The sequence below is a fragment of the Coptis chinensis genome, chromosome 6 (assembly GCF_015680905.1).
Source record: "Coptis chinensis isolate HL-2020 chromosome 6, ASM1568090v1, whole genome shotgun sequence".
Lineage (NCBI taxonomy): Eukaryota > Viridiplantae > Streptophyta > Magnoliopsida > Ranunculales > Ranunculaceae > Coptis > Coptis chinensis.
Window position 1 is genome coordinate 99,959,897 of NC_141461.1, and position 25,658 is coordinate 99,985,554.

General features: G+C 36.5%; 3 protein-coding genes across 3 annotated transcripts in view; 2 read left to right on the plus strand and 1 right to left on the minus strand.

Moving 5' to 3' along the window:
- Window positions 1–3,171: 3,171 nt before the first annotated feature.
- On the minus strand, window positions 3,172–5,266 carry LOC147496127 (cytochrome P450 71A1-like). The gene is made up of 2 exons (XM_086564899.1): window positions 4,177–5,266; window positions 3,172–3,910 (listed from the first exon to the last, which is right to left on the minus strand). Exons 1-2 carry the CDS (start codon window positions 5,128–5,130, stop codon window positions 3,299–3,301), a joined length of 1,566 nt encoding a protein of 521 aa, XP_086421025.1. The 5' UTR covers window positions 5,131–5,266; the 3' UTR covers window positions 3,172–3,298.
- Window positions 5,267–6,273: 1,007 nt separating this feature from the next.
- LOC147496128 (uncharacterized) lies at window positions 6,274–9,428 on the plus strand. The gene is made up of 5 exons (XM_086564900.1): window positions 6,274–6,984; window positions 7,083–7,246; window positions 7,704–7,802; window positions 8,056–8,124; window positions 9,057–9,428. Exons 1-5 carry the CDS (start codon window positions 6,834–6,836, stop codon window positions 9,225–9,227), a joined length of 654 nt encoding a protein of 217 aa, XP_086421026.1. The 5' UTR covers window positions 6,274–6,833; the 3' UTR covers window positions 9,228–9,428.
- Window positions 9,429–12,345: 2,917 nt separating this feature from the next.
- The window catches only part of LOC147496129 (midasin-like protein), a 42,344-nt gene continuing 29,031 nt past the window's right edge, over window positions 12,346–25,658 (plus strand). The window contains exons 1-22 of the mRNA XM_086564909.1: window positions 12,346–12,931; window positions 13,848–13,932; window positions 15,341–15,654; window positions 15,716–15,925; window positions 16,032–16,207; window positions 17,283–17,392; window positions 17,492–17,611; window positions 18,873–18,939; window positions 19,574–19,696; window positions 19,772–19,847; window positions 19,932–20,022; window positions 20,109–20,243; window positions 20,329–20,385; window positions 20,479–20,655; window positions 20,751–20,876; window positions 20,971–22,731; window positions 24,108–24,160; window positions 24,276–24,471; window positions 24,579–24,683; window positions 24,780–25,085; window positions 25,318–25,508; window positions 25,602–25,656. Of these exons, the coding sequence (XP_086421035.1) occupies window positions 12,504–12,931; window positions 13,848–13,932; window positions 15,341–15,654; window positions 15,716–15,925; window positions 16,032–16,207; window positions 17,283–17,392; window positions 17,492–17,611; window positions 18,873–18,939; window positions 19,574–19,696; window positions 19,772–19,847; window positions 19,932–20,022; window positions 20,109–20,243; window positions 20,329–20,385; window positions 20,479–20,655; window positions 20,751–20,876; window positions 20,971–22,731; window positions 24,108–24,160; window positions 24,276–24,471; window positions 24,579–24,683; window positions 24,780–25,085; window positions 25,318–25,508; window positions 25,602–25,656 (4,962 nt within the window). The 5' untranslated portion in view covers window positions 12,346–12,503. The remainder of the gene's footprint in view (window positions 12,932–13,847; window positions 13,933–15,340; window positions 15,655–15,715; window positions 15,926–16,031; window positions 16,208–17,282; window positions 17,393–17,491; window positions 17,612–18,872; window positions 18,940–19,573; window positions 19,697–19,771; window positions 19,848–19,931; window positions 20,023–20,108; window positions 20,244–20,328; window positions 20,386–20,478; window positions 20,656–20,750; window positions 20,877–20,970; window positions 22,732–24,107; window positions 24,161–24,275; window positions 24,472–24,578; window positions 24,684–24,779; window positions 25,086–25,317; window positions 25,509–25,601; window positions 25,657–25,658) is intronic.

A 25,658-nucleotide genomic window follows, 5' to 3' on the forward strand; every position in this document is an offset into this window, starting at 1 on the left:
AAATACATTTTAACGTCATTTCCTTCTAATTGTTCAAGTTTATTTCTATGCACAGAACAACAAAGAAGCTACATTCATTTTGGTATGTACATAGTGTAGAAACTTCAACGCTTCTTTTGCAAGATTGAACTAATCAATGGAAGGGATACGTATTGTTGAATGGGAACTTTTTCAATCAACATGACTGAGAATGTGTCTGAGTTACAAGAAAATGTAAGAGTGAAGGATTAGCTATAATGGAAGCAAATAAGTTAGTGGAAAAATTATTTTTCACTATTTATATTTGAAAAGCTATGTCTTATTTGTCTGTAGATGTATGCTTCATTTTGTGCATTTTGTAGTTGTAAAGACGTGTTGAGTGGGAGACTAAATGCAGAAGAATGTATCGTTTCCCAATCCCAAATGTTTGTGTTGGACTCATTTCCCATATTTATTGTGTTGCATAAGTGACAACAACCAAAAGAGTATAAGTCAAGGCACAAATAGAACTTCTACTTCTTATGATATCATCACTCGAGTATCGAGGATCAGTATCCTCTCTTCTTATCAGATTTTTGAATCCTCATAATTTCTAATATGATATTTTAGTTTCGATAAATTTTTATATTATGGTTGTAGTTTCTTGGATGTTTTCGGCCTCTTTGTATTGTGACTTTGTGTGCACTTATTAGGACTTCATAATCGTACCTCATAGTATATGAATTTAGTTATCATTTGATAGTTATTAATTATGTTAAATCAATGTACAAAGGGTTGTGGGTTGAATTGAAACCAACATTTTGAGAATGTGACACATGAAGACTACCTCACACTAAGATCGGAACAAGTAGATAAAGGTAGGCAAGAAAGCACCCTCTTCATCAGATACAATTGAGTTGTATATTTGGGTCAGAAGTTTGGAAGCTAATGGTTTATATCCTTAGATTATCTAACGAACGTAGCTAGATTGACAAAATATTATATTTTCATCATTGCATTGTGAAAGGTTGACTATGGCTTTGTGATTAAGATTTAGTTTGCAAGAAGTGGCTACAGAAGTTCAGATTTCATTGTCATTTGGGCTCACTTCTTAACAGCTAGCTACTAAACTGCCCCATGTTGTCTTGAGCATTGGTTGTGGGATGTCTTTAGCTTCTTGCGCAGTAGAATTGGTTGCACATATGTTAAGTTTAGCAATGATCCATTTTGTTTTTACTTATTAATGGATCTATGACTTTCACTATTATTATATTTATGTAGGAACTATCCAACTAAGGAAATAAATAAATACAATATTTTTGACAACTGACAGATTCCCCACCCATTGAAGTTTGCAAATTGGGTATTATAGGCATTAAGAGCAAATTTTGGAAGTTCATTTGAGTAGCAAACCTATTCCCAGTGGTATCTTTGAGTGACAGATCGAACTATTCCCAGTACAGTAGTATCTTTGAGTAGTAGACTTATGAATTTGTTTACAATAGTCATGTTTTAATTGGGCCTATTTGAAGCTCCATGGGCTCTATATTGGTCATTTGAAATATCTTTGTTTGTTCAATGTAATGGCATAATTTGTAGTGAATCTTACATATGATCTCTTATGCATTTTTGTAGTAATTGTGTAATGGATGTGATTAATTAGATGCATTGAATTCATTTAGCTACTATCTTCAAACTTTTGATGTTTACAACATCAAGAAAACTTGAGAACTTTTTGTTACTTCAGCAGTTCATATTAGTTACTGCTTTTGTTGTTGGCTGTTGACACTTCGTTTGGCAGTCCATTAGATTGCAGACTTGTAGACATGTCCTTTAGCAGGAAACATTTGATATCAATTTGGGATTTTAGTTGTTTGATGCAAGCATGTTCTACCGCAGGACTATTTGCAGAACTATTGATGATAATAATCATGAATAAGCTAATCTCGCTATGTATTTAGCAAGATTAAAAAGAAGTAAGCCAAAAGACCCACCAAATTTCTCTCAAGAAGATTGTCATTGGCGAAAATTGCATTTGCTTGCTTAACGACGCGGATGGGGTGTGCTTCAATGTTCACTCTAAGTATACACATGTGTGACAAGTTCTCACTAGGTAAGAGCCTAATAGTGCTCCAACAGTGTTTGTATAACCCTTGAGCTTTAGGTTCTTATTGATAGCAATATATACCTTGGATTATAGGAGTTTGCTATTGACTTTTTATTTATTTTTCTAATTCTTATAAAGGGGCTTAACAACTATTCAGGTTTTGTTGGCGTAAGACATATTTACTCATGGGATTTGAAGCACTTGTGGGTGCATCACTTTTATGGGCATATTATCGTGTGAAATTGAGTATGTATGATGCACAAAAGTTCAATTTAAATGTAAAATAATAGTGGAAACACTCTTGATTTTTTCCCAATAAAATTGGGGTTAAAATAATAAATTAACACGATTTTATTTTGCTAAATTCACCTGTAATGACTCGAGTGGCGTAGCCACGGGTTAAATTCTAGTCTATATACATTTTGAATTGTTCAAGCATGAATCGTATACATCACAAACTTGTTATCATATTTATTGAAAAAAAAAAAAGAATGTCGATATCAACATGGTCTGAAGAAGGCCTTTAACACATAACACATATAATTAAATTGTTGGCATTTCAAACCGCGTTAGGTTAGGACCATCCATAAACACATGCAAAATCTTGTCTTTGACTTTGTCTGTTATATTTTTAATCGGTTTTTGTCCTTAACTAGTTAGCTACTGGCCTGAAATTACAGCAGGTCACATGCACGAATGACTAATGCCCCAGATAAAACATTTTTGTAAGATAACCAAAGTGTATGTATGTGAAGGATAATGTTGGACTGAGTATGCTGGATAACTGAACCCATGAAAGAAACATTTGACTGGATGCTCTTGGATGTAGCAGGTGACGGTTATTCGTTTCAAATATGCTCAAATATGATAAATGTTTCATTTCGTTTTGTTATGTTACATGCAATAACATAACAATAATAATTGTGTGTGTAGTCTAATATAATTACCTCTTTTCATTAATAATTACCTCTTTTCATTAATAATTGTGTGTGTAGTCTAATTATTATTGTTGTTGTTGCCTGCAGTTTAACTGCTTAATCAGTAACTAGATCTCCTTCTGTCACCTTTTGTCACTGTACTTGAGGCAATCTTGACTCTTGAGTATAGAAAATAATAACAATATCGCTTTTTATTCTTTTAGGTACAATTGGCGGTAGCTGTATCATTTCACGTACGATACTAATAATATCTGATCCACCTTTACAATAAAAATCTGAGAGTCACATTTATGGTTTAAGAACTGTAAGGTATAGGAACGAGATGAAGAGAAGTTATCTTATTGTGATTAAAGCCAGATGCTTCAATCAGGTCTAGTTCCTCCTTCCTTACACCACCTGGCAATTCCCAATTAAACCAATATAAAAGTTTTGCAATGACAATCTCAACAAGTGCGATACCAAAAGACATCCCAGGGCAACCCCTTCGTCCCAAGCCAAAGGGCATGTAGTCGTAGTCTAGACCCTTGCTATCGATAAGAGTGTTAGTAAATCTCTCTGGAATAAATTCCTCCGGGTTCTTCCAAACTTCGGAATCCCTTTGTATTGCCCATGCATTGATGAAGACAGTTGTTTTAGAAGGGATATAGTAGCCTTTTATAGTAGTAGATGTAGAGGATTCCCGTGGAAGCAACAATGGAACAGGGGGATGTAGTCTTAGAGTTTCTTTGACGACGGCTTTTAAGTAGGACATTTGATGAATGTCCTCTTCATCCACCTCTGGTTTCTTGCCTGCCACTCTTCTTACCTCCTCCTGAGCTTTTTTCATCATATTTGGGTTCTTGAGTAGCTCGGCAATTGCCCATTCTATGGTGGTTGAAGTTGTACTAGTTCCACCAAGAAACATGTCCTGTAGATGGGGAAAAAAAAATTAATCTTTGTAAACAGCGCAGCCGGGAGAAAGATTACATCAGATGGCTCGGAAAAATGAAACTTAGAACTATAACAACCCCAGGCTTCAGAGAGATCTCTGAAGTTTTGATTTTCTAAACACAGCTGAGGAAACATCTGATTGGATATGATTTCCAGTATGTATATATAATGAAGGATACGTTTTAGTTGATGAAGATGGATCGAGAACCAAAAGGGAAGCAATGAAGGAGAAGAAAGACATACCAATATAATTGCTTTGATGTTGTCTTGGGTGAATTCGATGTCGAGGATGTTGTTCTTTTGAACTCCGAGTAGAAGATCCAGAAAGTCCTTTTTATCATCTGAGTCATTGCCCTTAATGTTGATGAGATGCTCAACAATGATTTTATCCAAGAGCATATCTATTTCTCTTGAAACCCTTTTAATCCTTCTGTCTAACCCGGTAAAAAAGTCCATCCATCCCAACAACGGAAATATGTCCCTAAAACTGAAAGCTCCCATGAGCTTCAGTACCTCACTTGACAACTCCCCGAATTTGTTTTCACCAACATCTCCATCTCTGCATCTGATACCGAGAACACACCTATAGAGTACGTTGTTGGAGAGAGAGAGCAGCATATTACTGAGATTAATTGGAGCTCCCACCAAAGATGATTGAGATATCTTCTTAATCATGCGACCAACTTCATCCTCCCTAACAAACTTGAACGCTTCTACCCTCTTGATACTCAAGAGCTCGGTAACAGAAACCTTCCTTGCGTGTCTCCAGTATTCACCATAGGGTGAAAAAGTTATGGTTGTGCATCCATAAAAAATAATCTTAGCTGCAGTTGTGAATGGTCTATTTGCAAAGGCAACATCATGAGTCTTCATGATCTCTCTAGCCATATCTGCGGATGAAACTATAAGAACTGGAGCACGTCCCAAGCGCACAAGCATCAGTGGACCATACTGGTTTGAGAGATCTCGAAGAGAACGATGAACTACTTTGCCTAGCTGGTGAAGGTTACCAATAAATGGTAGTTTTGGTGGAGAAGGTGGTAGGTATGGATTTATCGAACAAGCTCTCTTGATAAGCCTGAGTAGAATGAGAATAGAGAAGATGGACAGAAGAGAGAGAGCGTATGGATGTTGGAATAGTGTTGCTTGCTGCTTTCCCAAGTCGAACCATTCAAGAAGAAATGTAAGGGAAGCCATCGTTGAAGTTGTGGTAGTGATCACAAACAAAGGAACAACTCTTCTTAATTTATATATAGCGTCGAAAACATTTTATTTTATTGTTAACCCTTTTTTTTTTTTTTTCAAACCGCGTTAGGTTAGGATCATCCTTAACAAATGAAAATTCTTGTCTTCGACTTTGTGTGATGTTTGTACTTTGTACGGGTTTGTTGCTCAACATATGGATGCAAAATATTGCCTTTGACTTTGTGAGGTGTTTGTACGTGTGTGTATATAAACCCACCCTTTGCTATGTCACATTTCTGGTTCTATTACTTTTCTGGTCACAATTCGAACTTTCGAAGTAACATAAACTCAAAATTTGGTTCTATTACTTTTCTGGTTACATTTCGAAGTGGGTTATTTTCTATGCTAGTCTACTATAGATGGTTGGGAGAAATGTCTGAGCAAGGATCTCAATTCACACACGACACTGACATCTGGAGCTGACTAATAGCCGTCTATTAGTTATATGGTGGTCAGAGTGTTAGAGAATGAAGTGTCTTAAGGTGCACTCAATCATCAGCATTAGATTTCTTCTAGAAAATAGTAGCGTACTAAATTAGATTGTGATTACGAATGATATGATGAAATGATGAAATCATTGGGAATAGTGTTATTCTAGTGTTATTTGTAGGCAACAAAAAAACAAAAAACTCTTAACACATTAAGTCCAGTAATTCGAACAAGTCATATTGTGTTCTTTTTGTTTTTCAATTAATTAACTGGTTATGCAGGAGCTAATCAGCATGCAGTGTGTAATGTTGTACCATACTGATAGAATTAATTAATTAGTCAGCTGCCTTCTGTTAGTACATCCGATCGATTTAAATAGAGAATGTAGGTTTCCGTTTTCCATTTCTCCCTTTCTTCAGACAGTTGTCTTTGGAAAATATTTGGCCTGCAACATTATATACTTCTTGAATCATAGTATCTTACTGTTTTGTTGAAGGTCAATACATGAATCATAGATGAAATTAGGATCTTTTTTCGATGCATGGATTGGGTAGCTTGTATAATGAATAAGGCCCTTGATATGGTCTTTAGTTGTTTCCTTCATTCCTATCCTCTCCACCATGCAAGCACTTAGCATCCACTAGTCTTTCATCAACGAAAAAAAAAAATAATCCCTCCTTCGTCTCTCTACACACAACATTTCTTAATTTCTCAAAAGATTTAAAGTTGGAATTCCTCCGTATTCTCAAATACATTAAACCCAATTTAATTTAGTTATTGTTGCTCTAAAAGAAGTTGACGTGATTTTTCTCATTGTGATTTCTTAGGTTTTGTCTTATGGAATTCAACTAAACACATTGAGGTAGCTACTCAGTTACCTTTGTTCGAGAAATCGTCATGTAGAGTCTATCAGTTGACAATAAAGATCATGGTTTAGCTGTGTTCTTCTTGTCATATTCATATGTTTTTGGAAAATGTAAATCATGGATAGATTGTTCTAGTTTGCAGCTGATGTTATTGGTAGTGTGATACTTCTTTGGGCAGCTGATGGGCATCAACAGTCTAAGTATAATAAGAGTGGTACTCTTGGTAAACGTTACCGAAGAGCGGATTTAACTCCTATTCAAGTGAGCTATGATTTGGAGTCTGATGTTGAACTTCATCTTGCTAGAACACAATCTGTTTATGAGCCTAAGGGAACTTTTTGCTCTAGTTCACTTTAAAAGATGAGTTATATTCCAACAGTTTGCCAGAGCCAACCAAAGCTCGTATGGATATGGACTACGAACAGGCAAGTCATGACTGCAGCTGTTGAGAGAGGATGGAACACTTTCATCTTTACTTCTCAAAATAGAGACCTTGCCAATGAGTGGTCATGTAAGAAGTTAAAGAAATTTGATATTGCTTTTAATATTTCACTTGGATATATAAGAAAATTATTGCTGAAAAGTTCACTGTTTTGTCTTTTGTGACAGCAATAGCATCGATATATCCCCTCTTTATTGAAGGTGAGGGGCTTTTTGACAGTGAAAATAGGAAACTCGCCATGTTTCATAAGATATCTTCTGCCAAAGAGCTAAATAAGCTTCAAGCTGTGGATGAAGAAATAAAGAATGTTGTCCTAGATTTGCACTGGCAGGTATCATTAGCCTTTGGAATTTCTTTAAATTTGGTGGAGTGCCTAGTCCTTGACAATGTAGTTAATGGTGTTTACCATGTCATGTTTTCTGTACGTAAACACCATGTTTTTTATGTTGTCGGATTGTAGTGCCTGCAGTTAGGTTTTAATTACATGACTGAATCCACTTATTATGTTGCGTGTGAAGATTCTGGAAGAGGTTTTGGACCTTTGCACATTAGTTACGTAATTAACAGTTCTATTATTGCACACTTAATTCAGATACACAACCCTGGATGCAATGATGTGTAGCCTCGTAGTCTCGTACTATTTCTTATTTCAGTGCTATATCCATTCTTGCTTCTTTCTAAGAATAACTAACCCCTTTGAAAGTGAGTTGTCATTTGGGATGTAGCATTTATTCTCTACTCGCACTTTGAGCTTCCTTTTTCACAACGTTTGGTTATAATTTCAATAGGTGATTCCTTCTGAGACTGTCGTTGCAGCACTCCAAGACACTCAAAAGGCAGTGTTTGCCATATCAAAAACTCCGTCTGAAGCAAAGATACTTATCGAGGTAATTTTTCATATACTCTAAAATATGAATTAAGAAAAGTACTTGAGGGTAAAGCGCCTGAAACTTGTTAACTTTCTGAAATAATGTTATTTCAACCGTATGCACTATGCAGTCAAACTGCACCTAGGCTTTCCTAGGCTCTAGCTTACCCTTTTTGCCTCGTGCCGAGGGGAGCCTAGTATTGCCTAGACTCGCAAATAGACCCTATCCTGTCCCTGCATCTTTTACACCATAACTTTCCTTTGTCTTTTAGGTCTTCGAGCAAGGACTGAGTGGAGTTGTTTTGAAGGTCGAAGATGTTGATGCTGTCCATGAATTGAAGGTAATTTATCTTGGAGTAGAGGGTTTCCACTATAGTGAGGCGTTGTGTCTAATCATGGCTGCTGTTATCAGGACTGTATTGACAGAAGGTGTGAAATGGGGAATCCATTGAACTTGGTTAAAGCTACTGTTATCCCTTTAGCTAACACTAACAGAATATAAGTTAAACAAAAATAGAAGCCTGTAGAAACTAGAAATTTTAAAGTGGCTCTTTATACATGTGAAAACTTTCTCACGGCGTAAGATACAAGAATTACTCTATCATAGAACAGGTGCACTCCATCTCCATTCCCTCCTTGAGCATCACCCCTGCAGGGCTTAGAACCTCCTCCACTTGTTAGAAATTGCGGTGGGCTGCAATAGAACCTAATTCCTTTAGTAACATGGATCAAATTTTCTCTAACTTTTTAAGTTCAATTTGAGATGAACTTTACCTGTCATTGCTACTAATGTGTTCGAGACAGTGATCATGCCCATTGATGTAAAAATCGACGACATTGGCCTGCATATAGTGCGGTCAGTTGAATGAATCATGAGAGCTATAACTTTATTTTTTAAGTAGAACATAGCTTAACTTTCTCTCTTCAAATATATATCCTTTTAACTGATTTAATTGGACCTCAAGGTCTTGGGATCAAATCCCACATTCACCTGGGGAGCAGGGTTTCAGGTTTAGTTTTAGAGTAAGTTCTACCCTTCAATTGCATAAATCAATTACCTCAAGAATTGGTAGAAGCTTCTGTTTGAGCTCGTTAGTGTCACCATGATGCCCGATATTTAGAGTATTTTGAGAAACAGTACTTTGAAATAATTTTTGAATGATGAGTTCTAGAGTGAATGTGACTTTGAAATACAAGTCTACATTTCTACATTTCTACATTTCTACATTTCTTACAAGCATCCTTTGAAATAATTACTGTGCTGTTATTGCAGCTGCTGCAGCATCTCTTTGTGTTCAAGTTAAGGGAGCAATTCCAAGCATGCCTAAAAGAAAAACAGTACTGGATGCTCTCCAGTCTCTTTGAGAGCAATTCCTATTGTCAAAGCAGCATAGTTCTTCTAACTGCTCAAGGCCTCAACTTATATATAGGCATGTTGAAGTGACAGGTCAGATACTGAACAATGATTGTGCTGTTGAGTGGTCTAGTGGATCCTCAAATACAATATACACGTCAAAATTTTGTAATGGTTTCTATACTAAATGGAAAGTCTACATCATACAGTTCAGTCCCAATTTTGTATTTCACAAGTTCAATGTACAATAGTCCATTATTAGTTTAACAAATTCAATAACAAAAAAATAAATCGTTTTTTTTATGACGACTGATCTTCAACACACTAGTAATCAAATCCAAATATTTTCACTTCACAGTGCGCTCTCAAGTCTCAACTGACTAGCTATATATTTTGAGTTTTTGACCAAATAAAAGGTTCAATAGTCCAATACACTTGTACAATTTCACACCATTAAAATTCATGTTGCACCCGCACCCACGTACCAAGCCAGACCCAAATCCCACATTGTAATGTATGAAATTTGATCTTCACATTTATTGTCTTTTGGAATGACTATTATTTTGGTTTTGTGAAATACTTTAGCAAAACAAATTAACAAAAATGGTATACGAAATTGGTGTGAGAATTCTTAGTAGCCAAACATCATGTGGGAAATTGACAGTGAGAATTACCAAGATTCTCGCAGTTTGCCAAACAACCATAATTCTCGCATAATCATGAGAATTGGATTCCATTATAATTCTAACTCTCATGAAAATTCCATTTCTCGTTTCCAAAGACGCCCTAATACTTTCCATCACTCAGAAAGTCAAGGTGCATTGGGAGAAAAGCAAACTTAAACAGAATTTGCTGGGGATAAAGCATCTAGTAAAGGCAATGGAAAATTTGTTGTTTAAAAGCAGGCGAAAATGTGATTATCGGAAAAAAAAAAAATAACACAGATAGAGATTAGTACTTCTAATAAAAGGTTTTACTAGAAAAAACAAAAAACAAAAAAAAAAAACCCATTTTGCCAACCAAACACTATATTTTCCTTTAAAGTTATAATAATAAAAGGTTCTACACGGAAGAATATAATTTCATTTCTGTTTGTGAAGTCATTTTGATTTAGTGAATACTTATTTGTAATCACGAACTCTCCGAACTGTGATGGAGTTGGTGAAACAATGCTGAAGTAGATATAACATTAACACTCCAAGTACAACACACGCCAAAACAAATATTAATATTTTAGTTGAAGAAGTTAAATGTTCTGATTGGCTGCAGAGATAGTTCTTCAAATCCAGTAGAGTGTGCAGGAGTGCATAAGAAAAACGCGTGGAGCAGATCATGCACGCCAATCTCCAAGCCCCCAGACAAGCACATCCCACCCCACCCCACAAAAAAAAATGCAAATTTGTTTGTTTTTTTTTCTATAAGGTTTAAAGTCTTTAAAACAATATATATGAACAAAATTATGCATTTATTTTAATTCACAAAACTAGGGTGCGTTGACTAATATGAATTTAATATGGACTGATGAAGTTAACTACATAAGCACTTAAGCCATTAATTGATACTAATATGTTTATATATATCTACATAATCTAATCCACAAGTATACAATAATTCAACAAATTGTTAACTTTCTATAATGTTATATATCTATATAACCCTACTAGCATGTGGAGAAAACTATAAAAATTAACATTGAAAGTAAAAAATTATATTGTTTAAAAAAAAAAAAAAAAAAATTAAATTTTTATTGATAATGATAACGAATTTTATAAATAATTATGACAAGCGTCTAGCAAGCTGCGCTGCAAGTCATTTTTGTAATTGTTTTTTGTTTTTTATTATTTTTTGGGCCGAGGTACGACGATTGTTTAAGAATTGAGAGTAAAAGAAATGAGAGAGAGCTTACGGGTTTGTTATGGTGATTAGAATTATACAAACTGACCGGTTGCCCTTTGAGCATTTGGCTATTTGTTTTAGTCTCATCAACCCATCAAACATTAAAAGACATATTTTTATATCTTTAATGATTTTGGATTTAAAATAAATGATAAATAATAATTTTGTAAAGGCAAAAAGAGAAGAAAAAAAAAAAAAGGTTTATTGGAATGTTTTTTATTAATTTTTTTTTATATATTTTTTTTGTTTATTATATTCTCACTATAATTGTGAAAAATTTTGGAGTGCGGTAGTGGAAATTTGTTAACAAAAATTGGGGAGTGCAAGTCCTTATAGTTTGAAAAATTTAAGGCAATTAGTTATGTGGTAGCCACCCCCACACACACCCCCTATATCCATCTATGTACTACCCCTATATCCATCTAACACCATAATGCGTTTTGAGAGGGGACTTACAAAAGTATATACTTGCTCATTGTTGCCAAGGAGTAGCGGTTTCTGCCTTAGTGTACTACCTCCAAACATGGGTTATCAGTGAGAAGGGGCCTGTTTTTCAGCCATGTTTTGTCCGTTACTGCCATCATTGTTGCACTTTTCTCAGCAATTGCCTTTGTTGAGGCTTGCATTTAGGATATATCTCATTGAGTCATTGTGTGTTACATGCCAATAGCTCCAAATGGCAGGCCCACGCCCAACATCTTGCTTATTTTAGTTTGTTTTGAGACTCAACCTCATTTTCATTCCAAACCGCTTAAGACAAAGACATACTGCTAAAACCCTAAACCCCACCTTAAATCCTCATCTTCTTCTTCTATAAACACTTAAAAACAATCTCGCCCACCTCCATCATCTTCAACTTCTAGACATCTCCTTTCTATAATTTTTAGACAACAACAATAAAAGAACATATTTTATATTATAATGTATAACGTATTGTTATAAAATATGTATTTAACAACACACATTTACTATTATGCTATATATATTTAATAGATTTTTACACGTAAAAAATATATTTTATATTATAATGTATGAGTTTGATTATCTTAAATATAATATAATACTGATTAAATTTTATATATCGAAATCATAATAATCAGTTTTGATTTTGAATCGGATACCACGAGTTTTTGACTATTCGGTTATATGGGTTCGATTCTTTAATTCGACCCATAATGACCCATTTTAAATGGATCCAAAAATAACTAACTTTTTAAGACCCCAGAACCAGAACATTCGGTTTCGGTTCCGGATAATCGGTACCCATTGACACCCCTAATTTAAGAGGAAAGAAACTAAAACCCTAAACCCCACCTTAAACCCTCTTCTTCTTCTACAAACACGCTTAAAAACAATCTCTCCCACCTCCACCATCTTCAACTTCAAGGCATCCCCTTTTATAATTTTTAGACAACAACAATAAAAGAAGTACAATTATATATTCTGTATAACCTTAAAAAAGTTAAAAGCATGTCAATTGACGGTAGTTTCACACTTGAGTCAGCACTAGAAAGATTTCTATCCCGTTTCCCTAACCTTAAATCCATCCCCAGATTGAAACAAGACGAGAATGAACCTAAAGTTATAGTGTCTTGTTTAGCAGAGTTGTTCTTAAATGGAAACTATACTATTCCAATCATGGGCTGTTTTCGACCCATGGTTCGAGACATTGTTGATAAAGCTGTTGAGTTACTTAGTTTACTTCCTGTTTTGGAATTGAGGTCTGAAAATGATTTGTCTAAAATGGATATTGACAATGACGAAAATGAAAGTAATAATAATAATAATAATGGGTTTGTTATGGATGCTTTTGTTACAAGTGGGAGAGGTCTTCAACTTCATGAAGCTGCTTGTCTTGTGTTTTCTAGAGCGTTGGACTTGGCCCCTTTCCTATTGAGGTAAAATTGTTTTACTTACTCAAGTATTGGTTTTAGTACTACTTGTGGTAAAAATGAGATAGACACTAGGCTGTATACTTGTTAGAAGCAGTGCCAAGTAATCTGCATGGTTCAATCTAGGGGTAAATGTTTTCTAAGTTATTTTAAGGTACGAGGGAAATGTAGTTGACAAATTATGTTTGACACCAGCTGATGCAGAACCCTTTAAGTATACAATTGGAATTGGCCCTAGACGACATTCTACCAAGGATTTCAGCTTGATTGAATGATGTTGATATTACATGAAGAAGTACCATTCAATTGCTTGACCCCATTTGGCTTCATATGAGTATTACTTTTGTGTGTGTGTGTGTGTATATATTTTATTTTTTGATGGTTGATGTTGCCAAATCTGAGATTGCATTATAACTATGACCTCTAGCAAGAAGCTAGTGCCTTAGACCCCTCGTCCTTTTCATCCTTATCTTGGTTGTCGTTGAGATCATCGAAGTCTTCCTCAGCACTATCACCGTTGGATTTCTTTCCCCTTTCCGTTTGATCCCGCAATTCCTCGAGCTTGCCATTACTTGCACCCGTGTTTTACCCCATCTGCTTCCGAACTCCATCATCTCTCTTCCTCCACATTCATCACCTTCTTACCCACCTCATTCGTTTCGCTCTTTTGTATTGTTGCTTTGCTGTATGGATATTCGGTCATAATATTGGTTTTCATCATCTTTTTTGTGTGGATACCCCCAGTTATACTGTCGGAGTTGTTTTCTGTTTGATGTTGGGAGAAGATTGCTTTTCCTTACCATTAGTCACAGACTTACAGTCTATACTTCACACGATTAGATTTTAAAATTGTGTTATTGTTGAATGCAGTTAATTGTTTTATTTATTTTTCATCTCATTGTATGTTTTTGAATTTGTACAGGTCCGTATTAAGTTATTTTAAGTTTTCGCCTCCTCCTTTTCAGCGCCTTCTAGCTGCTAATTCAGCTTCACAACTTTTAGAGAAGGTATTTTACATTTATCAATTACTCTTGATGCTCTTGTAAGTTTCACACTTCAGTCAATTGAGTATGCTATATTATCAGAAAACCACATTGTTTAGTTACTAATCAATTCCATATTGAGTGGATGGGGATTTGTTATTTGTTGTTGTTGTTGTTGTTGTTGTTGTTGTTGGGTTTTATTTTATTTTATTTTTTTAATAACAATCTTTTAGTGTGTATTTAAACGCTGGTTATTCTCTCCTTTAAGGGTGTAGGTGTGTGTGTGTACGTGCTTGTGTGTAGGTGTGTACTTGTCTATGTGTATCACAGAAACACGTATTCATAAATGGTGCATATTTCCTTGGTAAAAGGTAATCCTAGATCTTGGGGGGATTACATACTATTTTCCCAGTGCGCATATGCAAACTATGTTGTTTTGGCAAAGTAAGGCCAAAAGCAATACCCATTTGTGACGGAGAGAAGGGAGTGTACATGTGGGAAGAGAGAAATTTGTGTACTTTTTTATATTGTAAGATTCCAAACTATCCTTGATTTTGGTCCACCGCTCTGTTTGTCGAAATTGGTTGTTAGACAAACTAAGTGTTTCTGATGCAGGATAATCTTGAGCAACACGGTATGAAGAGGTCCAAAAAGAAAGTAGTTTCCTATCGAGTAAGACTAGTGTGGACATTGTAAGAGAAACAAAATAAATTTTTAGTGCTAAGACACATCATACAGGTGTGGAAAGGCACACCTTCTGATGCACAAGGAATTCTCAAGGCCAGCCAATATATGCTAAAAACATGTAGAGAATGATTTGAAAAAGCACACCTACATGTGCTTTCACATTCTTAGATATGAGTTTTTAGATGCCAAAGAACCTTTGATGGTCGGCTCTTGGACACCTTACACAGCTGGCACTGTCTCAGCCTGTGAATGCTGGGAGGATCTTTCGGAAGATGCCACCCCGTGTTTGTGACATCGGATGGAGAGGAATTTCAAAGATAAATTCTCAAACCTCAATGAAGCTATTTGTAAGGTAAAAATCTTCTGTAGTCTATATGGGCATGGGATTCTAGAGATGTGAGAGTGAGAGGGCTGAGATTTGAATATGGAGTAACCACCCCCCTGGGCCAATCCACAGAACTAAAATAAAATTGGAGTGGCATAGGCTCGGGAACTGTAAACTGTGTTGGTGTGTGTGTGTGACTACACATATAATTATGTATATACTACACGTACACACATAATAAATTAGGGTCTCATGTTATCTCCATGGCAATTGGCTAGCATTTTTAGAATCTGTGTTACTTGTATTTGCATGTCAAATAGGTGTGAGCCAATTGCCGACATAAAATTTGTTTCCAGTGTTTCTCAATTGTTGTGGGTAGGACTAAATACTTAATTTGATCATTTTCTTTATCTTTTCCAGGATGGCGCTCAACTATTGGATGCTGTGCGTGCATCCCTTCGCCTCCTTCTGGCGGAATCCCAAATCTTCTCTACATTGTGGGACTGGTCCTCTCTCTTGGACCTTGTACATCAGTCTGCAAGTGCTCTTTCCGGCAAGGATCTGGGCCTTGTCAATATTGGTTTTGACATTAGATGGTGTGCAGTACAGATATTATCTATCACGTTGAAAATGAGTGAAAGGGTGACAGTGAACTTCACCAAGGATGCAGAGAAAGCTAACACAACAGTAAACTTCACCATGGATGCAGAGAAAGCTCTTGAATGCTTCTTAAGGTTGGTTTTTTGTCGAACTACAAATGTTGTGCGACCTATGCTTAACTTTTTCTGTTTGCAGATGGGAGGAGTTCTGTCAGGATGTATATTTAGAAAAGGCTGGGTGGTATCTTGGTGCAAATGTGCTGGAAATGGGGACATCTGTTGATAGAGACCTTGTTTTCAATCAAGAGAACTGTCTGAAGTCTTTTGATTTTAGGCCGTCAAATGTTTCCCTGTCACTTACCAATGAGATTAAGACATTAAGAAAGAATAGAAGGCACATAAGTAGGTAAGCAGGGTACAAGTTAATTAACAATAGTGCCAAGTTATTGTTTAATAATGGAAATTGTTGGTCTATCATCATTTTGAAGTTCAGTTCATTTTGTATTTTGAAGGAATGCAAATCTGTCGTCTTTGGAGTGTTCATTTGTCTTAACTTCAGCTGTGAGAAAGAACTTTGAGATGGTCCTTATGGCAGTTAGTCAAAAATGGCCTGTCCTTTTGTATGGCCCCACAGGTGCAGGGAAAACGGCACTGATCAGCTACTTGGCCAGAGTTAGTGGGAACCGAGGTGCGTTCTCTGTTGTCATAACTCATAATACTAATGTTAGTAGTAAAATTATATGATTGTTAATGGAGAAGAAAGTTTGGAGAGAAAGGAAAGAAAAAGAGGATAAGGCCTCAGTTCGTTTCAGCCTTGTATCACTCGCAAGTCGCAATATATGTTAGAAAAATGGGGGGAAACTTTCTATAGCCCCTGGGGAGATGTCCCTTAGAACTCTAACATTAGTGTTGATTTCAAGCTTCTATGCGAAACTGAAAATCTTCATTGTTTCTACATTTATGTGGTAATATATAGTTATATACCTGATTTTGCTCCTTTTGTGCGGGTGTGTTATAGTTCTTTTTCCTTTGGTGTTATTCAAGTGAACAGAAACCAGAACAAATACTTATACGGATTATGGAGTTTGTACATATTTTCTTTATTCAAAGTAAAAGCAAGAATGAGTTAAGAATTGAATAGGTTAAGTACCTATATTATTATATGGGCCAATACATTTTACGGAAGTGGGATGGAGAGCGCTCATCTATTATAATTCCCTAGCAAAAGTGAAGCTCATCTAAGTAATGTCTATACCTTGGTTGAATTCTAGGCAACATTTTTTGTTGGATTAATTGCTATGTTGTGGCCGTGGATATCGCTTTAGAATGAGGGTGGCACTCTGTTTCTAAGATCATGTCTTTTTTTGATAAAACATCTCTATCAGGCATCGTATGTTGTATCAGGACCAATCAGGAATATTGACTATATTACATTGGATCTCTAAGTTGTAGTACAACTTTTGGTTCTTATAATTCATTTGTTATATGACAACTTCTTTGGCAATCTATGTCGTTTCTATTGTATGTCGAACTTGATTAGAGATGTCATAAGTGCAGTGTAGTGTGTCTAGTGTCTACTGTGTAAATCATGTGCTGATGCTACACATAGTGGAAACTCTTGTTATGTAATCCGTTCTTCGTTTTGTACACGTTTTTTGATCTTACTTGGCAATGAATGGTTGATGTTTGTGAAGTGATTTCATGTTTTGATCAGAGTGTTTTGAATTATTATAACTGTCAATTGTTCTCTCTTGTTTGTTTAGTTTTGTCTATTCACATGGATGAACAAATGGATGGAAAAACATTAATTGGGGCTTATGTCTGCACTGAGCGACCTGGTGAATTCCGATGGCAGCCCGGCTCTCTTACCCAGGTTTGTTTTAGTATGGTGCTAGCTTCGTCAATTTGCATAAAGTACAGTCTCACAGTTTTTTCATTATTTTTCATTCATGTATGTATATACATTCTACAGGCTATTTTAAATGGATTTTGGGTGGTCTTCGAGGATATTGACAAAGCACCATCAGATGTACAGTCCATCTTACTACCTCTTCTGGAAGGCACAAATTCGTATGTAGCGGGCAGTGGGGAGGTATGATATCCCAAACAACTTGTCCTGCATACCTTTTACGTCAATATAAACAGGTTCACCTCTCATATATATTATATATTTATATATTAGGGGAGGGTTACATGTAGTTACATAAACACCTTTATACATAACTATTGTACACGCTATGCTTTTGGAGCTGTCTGGAGATATTCTCATCTCCAGAAATAGTCAGCCCATATCGACACTAGACTTGTAAGATGCAGTGCCACTTGGGACAAAAACCTAATATTCATTTGAATTGTTTCCGTTCTCTAATATAGCACTACTTGGGAGTACTAGCACTAAAGTGTCCCTCGTTCATACAGAGAATCATTGCAGTTTAGAACTGTTGAGATTATTCCACCCTATTTGTAGGTGTGTCCCAGCCCCGAGTCTTCTCATTATATTCATAGAGTTTGCCCTCTCCATGAGTTCAAGCTTATGGAGAAATTGGTAATTCAACATGATATGAGAGCACAACTTAGAAGAGGTGTCAGGTTCAAGTCTCTCAAGATGCAGTTGCAAAAGAGAAAAAATGGAAGTGCCCGCTTTGATTTAATTTCCAGTGTGTCCCGCTGAGGCGGAATGTTGAGAGTATTCCACCCCATTTCTAGGTGTGTCCCATCTATGTTCTATCATGTCGCCTTTCATAGTGTTTACCCTCATCACAATTTCGAGCTTATGGAGAAATTGCCAATTTGACAAGAACAGGTGTCTTTCGTTTAAGGGTTCATGTTCATCACTGTGTACGTGATTTTTGATTTTAGTTGTGGTTATGAACCTCAAGTCCTCAAGCCATTATGAAATATGATGTACTACATGATTTCTGTTGGTCTGTGGTCACCTAATAAAGTGGTAGATACCTTCTAATTTTTGCGAAGTCTGCGCTTCGTGGTTCTAATGTGTGCATGCGTGTATGGTGACTGATAGGAAAAATTGTTTTAACACTAAATTTCTTTTTGTTTGTCTGATGAATAGAACCGATCAGTGCCCCTTTCTCGTTAGATGATGGTTTATTGCTTTCGTTTTTTCAGAGAAAATAATTTGTATTGTGATATTACTTTCATTCTATGAATTTAGGTAATTAGCCCTTGAGGTTTGGTGGAATGAATAATTTTCTTTTATCTGTTTTGTTGTATACCCTGGAATTTATTTAGGACAATTAACCTGATTACGTGGAGGTGATGTTATTTTGAAACGTAAGTACAATGATGACGGTACCAATAACTTCTTCCCTTTGTTTGTCAAAATGTATTTGCAGGCAATAAGTGTATCTGACAGTTTTCGGTTATTTGCTACGATGTCAAGTCTTACGGATGATGTTTCTGGTGAGTCAGAAGGTTTGCTATGTGTTCTTCTCCAATTCAGTTTTCAATGTGTTCTGCCATTATACTCATGTTCATGAATAACTCACTAGAGTGGATGTCTCAAACATTTTATGCGTATAATTTTGATTTGTATTTGTCTTACATCATACTCTGTAATTTTATCCACTCTCGTTATGCATTGGGATGATGAGGACTTATTTTCCTTTGGACTTGCAACGAATCCATTTTTGAAGGCTTTCTTGCTTCTTTTTTCTTCTTTGTTGGCTCTTAGAAGAAGTAGCACCCCCAACAAAAAACTATGATCATGCTTGGCCGAGCAAGGAATCCCATCTTAAGATTGAACTTTGAAACTCCTCAATTAGCTGGCTAGTGAAACACATGGCTTTATGCCTCAGCTCACAAATCAAACTTGCTGTCAGGATAACTGGAAATGCAAATATTCCTCTAAGTGATTTTATTAGCTTCTTTTTCTTTGGCTCAATATCTTTGTTATCCTCAGTTTCGTTAGTTATTTGTTGCTATGCTCATTTATATCTGATTGCAACTTAAATGTTACATCCACCTGTGCTGAAAAGTTGACGTGGTACCACCACATAGAGCTCTATGTCTGACTGTATGATGTTTTGGCAAGTAGGTAAGAACACGCTTGGTGTCTTGTGGAGGAGAGTGTTGATTAGTCCATCTACAAATGAAGATTTCTTACTTATAATTAATAAGTTGTACCCAGATTTGGAAGCTGTTGCTAAGAACCTTATAGGTATGTGTGTAGATTTCATTGTGCTAACTGCTTGAACATTTTATGCTTAATGATAATGACTTGTATCAATGACAGAAACCTATGAAAGGATTAGGTCTTCTCATTCACACCAGCTTGGTGCGTCTCAGCTGTTTACCAGATTTTCATTGCGGTAAGAGAAGCCTTTCTCGCATTTGTTTCTTTTAACTCTCCTTCAAAATTTGTTATACACCATCAATTTGAATGTCAATGGCAGAGATCTGCTGAAGTGGTGCAAACGCATACAAAGCTTAGGATTTCTGGGACATAGTTTGTCTGGCCACGAACGTAAAATCATTTATGTTGAGGTGGGATACTTGTGGCCCATTTTGCGACAAAGAACTACTTATATTTGCTATTTTTTGTCCCTAATGAGTAGGTTTTTGTTGTCCAGGCTGTAGATATATTTGCAGCTTCCTCGGCTTCTTGTGTAAATCGGTTGATCATAATGAAAGAAATTGTGAAAATCTGGGGAGTATCGGCCTTAGAAATAGAAACTTTACATCCCCGTCATAAGCCTTCAGTTCAGGTCTATATCTTGATTATCTGTTTTTGAGTTTATTGCTTCATCTTTCTGCTTCATTACTTTAGGTTTTAACTCTTTAAATCTGTAGGAGTTGCCATCTGGATTTCAGATTGGCCGAATTACCCTGAATTGGAGTAGAAATGTGGTATGTGTTATATTTAAGCTTTGAATTTGAACATGATTCCTTGGATTATTCTTATTCTTTTTCTGTTTGAATATCTTTATATGTTTCCCTCAGGTACATAACCAAACAAGACCTTTTGTAGATATTCCTAGTTCATTACATATTCTTGAGAAGATTGCATGTTCTGTTAAGCACAATGAGCCTGTTCTTTTGGTTGGTGAAACTGGTACTGGGAAGACTACCCTTGTACAGAATTTGGCGAGCAGGCTTGGTCAACCACTTACTGTCTTGGTATAATCTCTCTCGACTCACTTCAGTAGCTTTGAGATGCCTTCTTCATTACATGACGTGTCGAACATCAATTGCTTATATTATTTGCCTTGCAGAACTTAAGCCAGCAAAGTGACGTTGAAGATTTATTAGGGGGTCTTAAGCCCACTGATCCCCGATTTATATGCATTCCTCTTTATAATGAGTTCATGGAGCTGTTTCCGAGGACGTTTTCTAAGACGGTATTCTCCATGTGGAAGTTTTTGAAATCTCAATCTTATTTTACTATTATTTTTTATTAGTAACTTCTTGTACTTGCCTCGTCTTTCTATTCAGGTTAATCCTGGCATTCTCGAATACTTGAGAAAACATAGGAATGACAAGAACTGGAAAAAGATATTAGAGACACTACAGAAGGCTCTTCAGAAAGTTCTTGATCTTACTCAGCGTGAAAGGCAAATAGCTGGAGCTGGCAAGCGGAAGAGACCTTTGAGTGAAGAAGTTTTTCAGGCTTGGGAACGGTTTGCTGATAAACTCAATCTAGCCCACCGACAGATTAATGCCTCATCTTGCATGGCATTTTCATTTGTTGAAGGAGCTTTCATAACTGCCCTTAGAAATGGTCATTGGATATTACTTGATGAAGTAAATTTGGCCCCACCAGAAACATTGCAAAGAATTATGGGTGTTCTGGAGGGAGAGAATGGCTCTCTTTGTTTAACTGAACGAGGAGATGTTGATTATATAGAACGTCATCCGGCTTTCCGTTTGTTTGGTTGTATGAATCCTGCAACTGATGCTGGAAAGAGAGACTTGCCGTACTCCGTGAGGAGCAGATTTACAGAATATTTTGTTGATGAAATTCTAAATGATGAAGACTTGACTTTGTTTATTAATCAGTTTCTGGATGATAGCTGCCGTAATGGTGAGCTAGTTAAGAAAATCCTGCATTTTTATAAAGTTGCAAAGAGAGAATCTGAGGAGAGGCTGCAAGATGGAGCTAATCAGAAGCCTCAATTTAGTTTGAGATCTCTATACCGTGCTCTGGAATATTTAAAGAAGGCAAAGAGAAAATTTGGATTTCAGAAAGCCCTCTGTGATGGATTTTGTATGTTTTTTCTGACCTTATTGGACGGACCTAGTGCGAAGCTTATGAACAAAATGATATGCTCATATTTGTTAGAAGGAACTATACCCGCCAATGTTCCCTTTGATAGTTATCTGATGGTTGCAAAAAGGACCGAATCTGATCCTTCCCTGGATGATTATATTTTGACAGACAGTGTAAAAGAGCATTTGAGGAATCTTGCACGCGCTGTATTGATTAAAAGGTATCCTGTTCTCTTACAGGGGCCCACGTCCAGTGGGAAGACAAGTCTTGTTCGTTATCTGGCTACGCTAACTGGTCATGAATTTGTGCGCATTAATAATCATGAGCACACTGATCTGCAGGAATATTTGGGTTCATATGTTACTGATGCTACCGGGAAGCTTGTCTTTCAGGAAGGTGTACTGGTTAAGGCTGTTCGGAGTGGATGCTGGATAGTCTTGGATGAGCTTAATCTCGCACCATCAGATGTTTTGGAAGCACTAAACCGCTTGTTGGACGACAACAGAGAGCTCTTTGTACCTGAGCTGCAGGAGACAATCAAGGCTCATCCAGATTTTATGCTTTTTGCCACCCAAAATCCCCCTACATTCTACGCGGGACGGAAAATTCTTTCCCGAGCTTTCCGCAATCGTTTTGTGGAGATCCATGTCGATGAAATTCCAGAAGATGAGTTATGCACAATTTTGGAAAAGAGATGTAAAATTCCGGCGAAATATGCAAAAAAAATGGTTGATGTAATGAAAGATTTACAGTTGCATAGGCAGAGCAGCAAAGCTTTTGCTGGAAAACATGGTTTTATAACTCCGCGGGACTTATTTCGATGGGCTAATCGTTTCCGGGAACTTGGAATATCAAAAGAAGATCTGGCAAAAGATGGTTATTTTCTCTTAGCTGAAAGGTTAAGAGATGATAACGAAAAGGCAGTTGTTCGAGATATTTTGGAGAAACACTTGAATCCACTTGTCGAGGCTGATCTGTACAAGCAGGTCTGTTTCTTACTCAATTCTGGCTGGTTAGTTAGCTGTCCAGTGTTCATTTTCTTAGGCTATATAGTGATCTGTCTAATCAAGTATAGACGGCTAGACGCCTACACTCGATGACTGCTAAAAGCGTAAAATTCTACTGCATAAATGCTGTTTTTAGAACCTCATGGTGATATGATCTATCTATTTCTAATTGGTTTTGTTATACTATAGCTTACATGTTGTTAAGAGCATCCAGCTTACGATTGTCGGTACATGGTAACTGTGCCTGTGAGAGACCAAGTGCAAATTGGAATTATTTCAACAAACAATTATCCTCTTGCCTTTCTTGTTTGTATTGATCCAATTGATTGCATTTAATCTGTTCCTATGGGTTTCATTAGGGTCTACTGGTATCCGAGGAAACTAATTGGAAGTTATTGATCGGTTTGATTTGTTTGTGTTAGATTTTTTAAACTTTGGAGCATCCAACTCAAAACCAATTGGTGATGAGTGGAGAGACCCAGGATCTTATGTATTGTTATGCGAGGCTTTCAATGTCCCATGTAGGACTAAATTAAACATCTCAACATGCCCCCTCATATTATGTAAGGCTTTCAATGGTCCATGTGGGACTAACTAAACATCTCAACACGATTCATAATTGGATTTGCTATCGTAGGATCCAAGATTATCGATAAGGGGCTGCTAGTCACTACAGCTTTTTTTTGGGTGGGTAAATAGCTTAGCAACCAAAGCGCAAAGCGCGAGTGAAAGTAGGTGTTAGAGCGTAAGCGTCAAAGCGCCTTACTTAAAAAAATTCTAATATCTAAAGCGCTTCCAAAGTGTCTAACACAAATATATAGTCGCGTTATTTTAATTACTATTACTTTTTTGTAGAATCAAATAATGATATTCATGTAGAATAAACAAACAAATAATGATATGCGTGTAGAGTCAAATGGATTGGGATGTGGTGTTTGTCTAGAGTGTAGAGTCTAGATATATTGCAAACGCACAAGGATTACATCTTTTTGATGGGCACATGTAGGTAGTGAAAGTATAGCTCCATAGGGTCTAGGTGACTAGGTCTAGTATAATGTAAAAAGTTTTGTCACCAACACAGGAGTTTTGCACATAAACCAAGCATGTCTCTAAAAAGTGATGAGTGCGACCTGTTGTGATAAGAGTAGCGCTCAGACAAAAAACCGAGACACAGTACTACTATTATTTTTTCGTGAAAGTTTGTCGGGGGGGTGCAGCCACCCCGGCTCCGATGATCTTTGCTATGTTTCACTTCTTTCTATATGATAATTGCACATTGGTTTTCTAGTTACGTGGAGTCAAGCAAAATCCGTATGGAATAATCTTTACTAATTGGAGAATGGTTGTTGGAACAGGTTAATGACTCGACCTCATGCAGTGGCTCTGTGTTATCAAAGGATCATGGAACGTATGGTTTACACCAAAAACTTTTGTACTTATTTATTTGTTTTGGTGGATGTACTTTTTTAGTATATTTTGCTCTTGATGACTTATTTGTTATTTATACATTATCATTATTGCAGTGTTATATGGACTAGAAGTATGCAGAGGTTATATTTTCTGGTTGAGCGTTGCTACAAGTTGCGTGAGCCTGTCCTTCTTGTTGGTGAGACAGGTGGAGGCAAAACAACTGTTTGTCAGTTATTGAGTACTGATTTGAAGAGAAATTTAAACATTTTGAATTGCCATCAATTCACTGATACGTCGGATTTTCTAGGGGTTGGTTAAAGCATATTTCTTATCAACTATAGTGGTTTCTCACCAGTGCATGTTGTATGGCTTCTTTGTTGCGTACTTGAGATGTTCTTCTATTATTTTCATTTCAGGGTTTCTACCCTGTTCGGGATAGATCTGTGTTGACTTTGGAGTTCAAACATATAGTTGAGCAACTGATGCTATCAAATGTTGTTCTAAGGTTTCCAGAAGTTATTGTATGTATTTTACATTGAGCGTACTATATGTTCCATATAATTTTGTTGCTCTTTCAATGATTGTTCTTGTTGAAATGTGCATCTCTGTTCCCGCAGACGTTATCTTCTGATATTGGGGAAGCATCTCTAACATTTAGGCAGCTGAGTGATATTACAAAAACTTACCGGATTGGACGAGCCTTACACACCGATGTAGCCGAAGGAGATCTTGTTACATTTGAGCAAATGAAGTTGAACTTAGTCGAGCTACACCAGAAGTGGCAAACTATATTTACGTGGCATGATGGACCACTTGTTCAATCAATGAAGAACGGTGATCTATTTCTGGTGGATGAAATTTCCTTAGCTGATGACAGTATACTTGAAAGACTGAACAGTGTCTTGGAACCGGAACAAAAATTGGTGTGTTGATTTCTTCCTTCATATATGTGCATGACAATTATTGCTTCACAATTCAGATAAATTAGTTTTAGCTTCATATATGCGTATTAAATATCTCACTGGAGTAAATGGATTATGGGAGGCCTCAAGGTGCTTGATGCTCTCCATGCGATGAGGGGCATAAAGCATTTTGCAATTAGGCTCTTATATGTGAGATATTGATCCATTTCCTCTCTCGTCCTTATTTTTGCAGTCTTTGGCAGAGAAAGGGGGATCTATGCTGGAGAACATAACTGCCCATCCAAATTTTTTCTTACTTGCAACAATGAATCCTGGAGGTGATTTTGGGAAGAAAGAGCTATCTCCAGCTCTTCGGAACAGGTTTACTGAGATATGGGTTCCTCCTGTTAGTGAGATGAATGAGCTTCGAAGTATTGCTCTGAGGTATAGTGAATAATCAAAGTTTCTCTTTCTCTATTTTGTTCTTCCAGTTCCTAAATGGATCTCATTTTATTTTTCTCCCTTTTGTTGATCTAGTTTTGTTGGGAAATCACTCTCATACACTGTGGATCCTATGTTGAAGTTCTGGGAAGT

What these genes read in the sequence shown, in the direction of transcription:
- LOC147496128 (XM_086564900.1), top strand. Translation starts at nt 6,834, where the DNA reads ATGAGTTATATTCCAACAGTTTGCCAGAGCCAACCAAAGCTCGTATGG. An exon ending in CCTTGCCAATGAGTGGTCAT is followed by an intron (nt 6,985 to 7,082) that starts GTAAGAAGTTAA and finishes CTTTTGTGACAG; the next exon opens with CAATAGCATCGATATATCCC. An exon ending in AAGCAAAGATACTTATCGAG is followed by an intron (nt 7,803 to 8,055) that starts GTAATTTTTCAT and finishes TTTGTCTTTTAG; the next exon opens with GTCTTCGAGCAAGGACTGAG.
- LOC147496127 (XM_086564899.1), bottom strand. Translation starts at nt 5,130, where the DNA reads ATGGCTTCCCTTACATTTCTTCTTGAATGGTTCGACTTGGGAAAGCAG. An exon ending in ACATCAAAGCAATTATATTG is followed by an intron (nt 3,911 to 4,176) that starts GTATGTCTTTCT and finishes CCCCATCTACAG; the next exon opens with GACATGTTTCTTGGTGGAAC.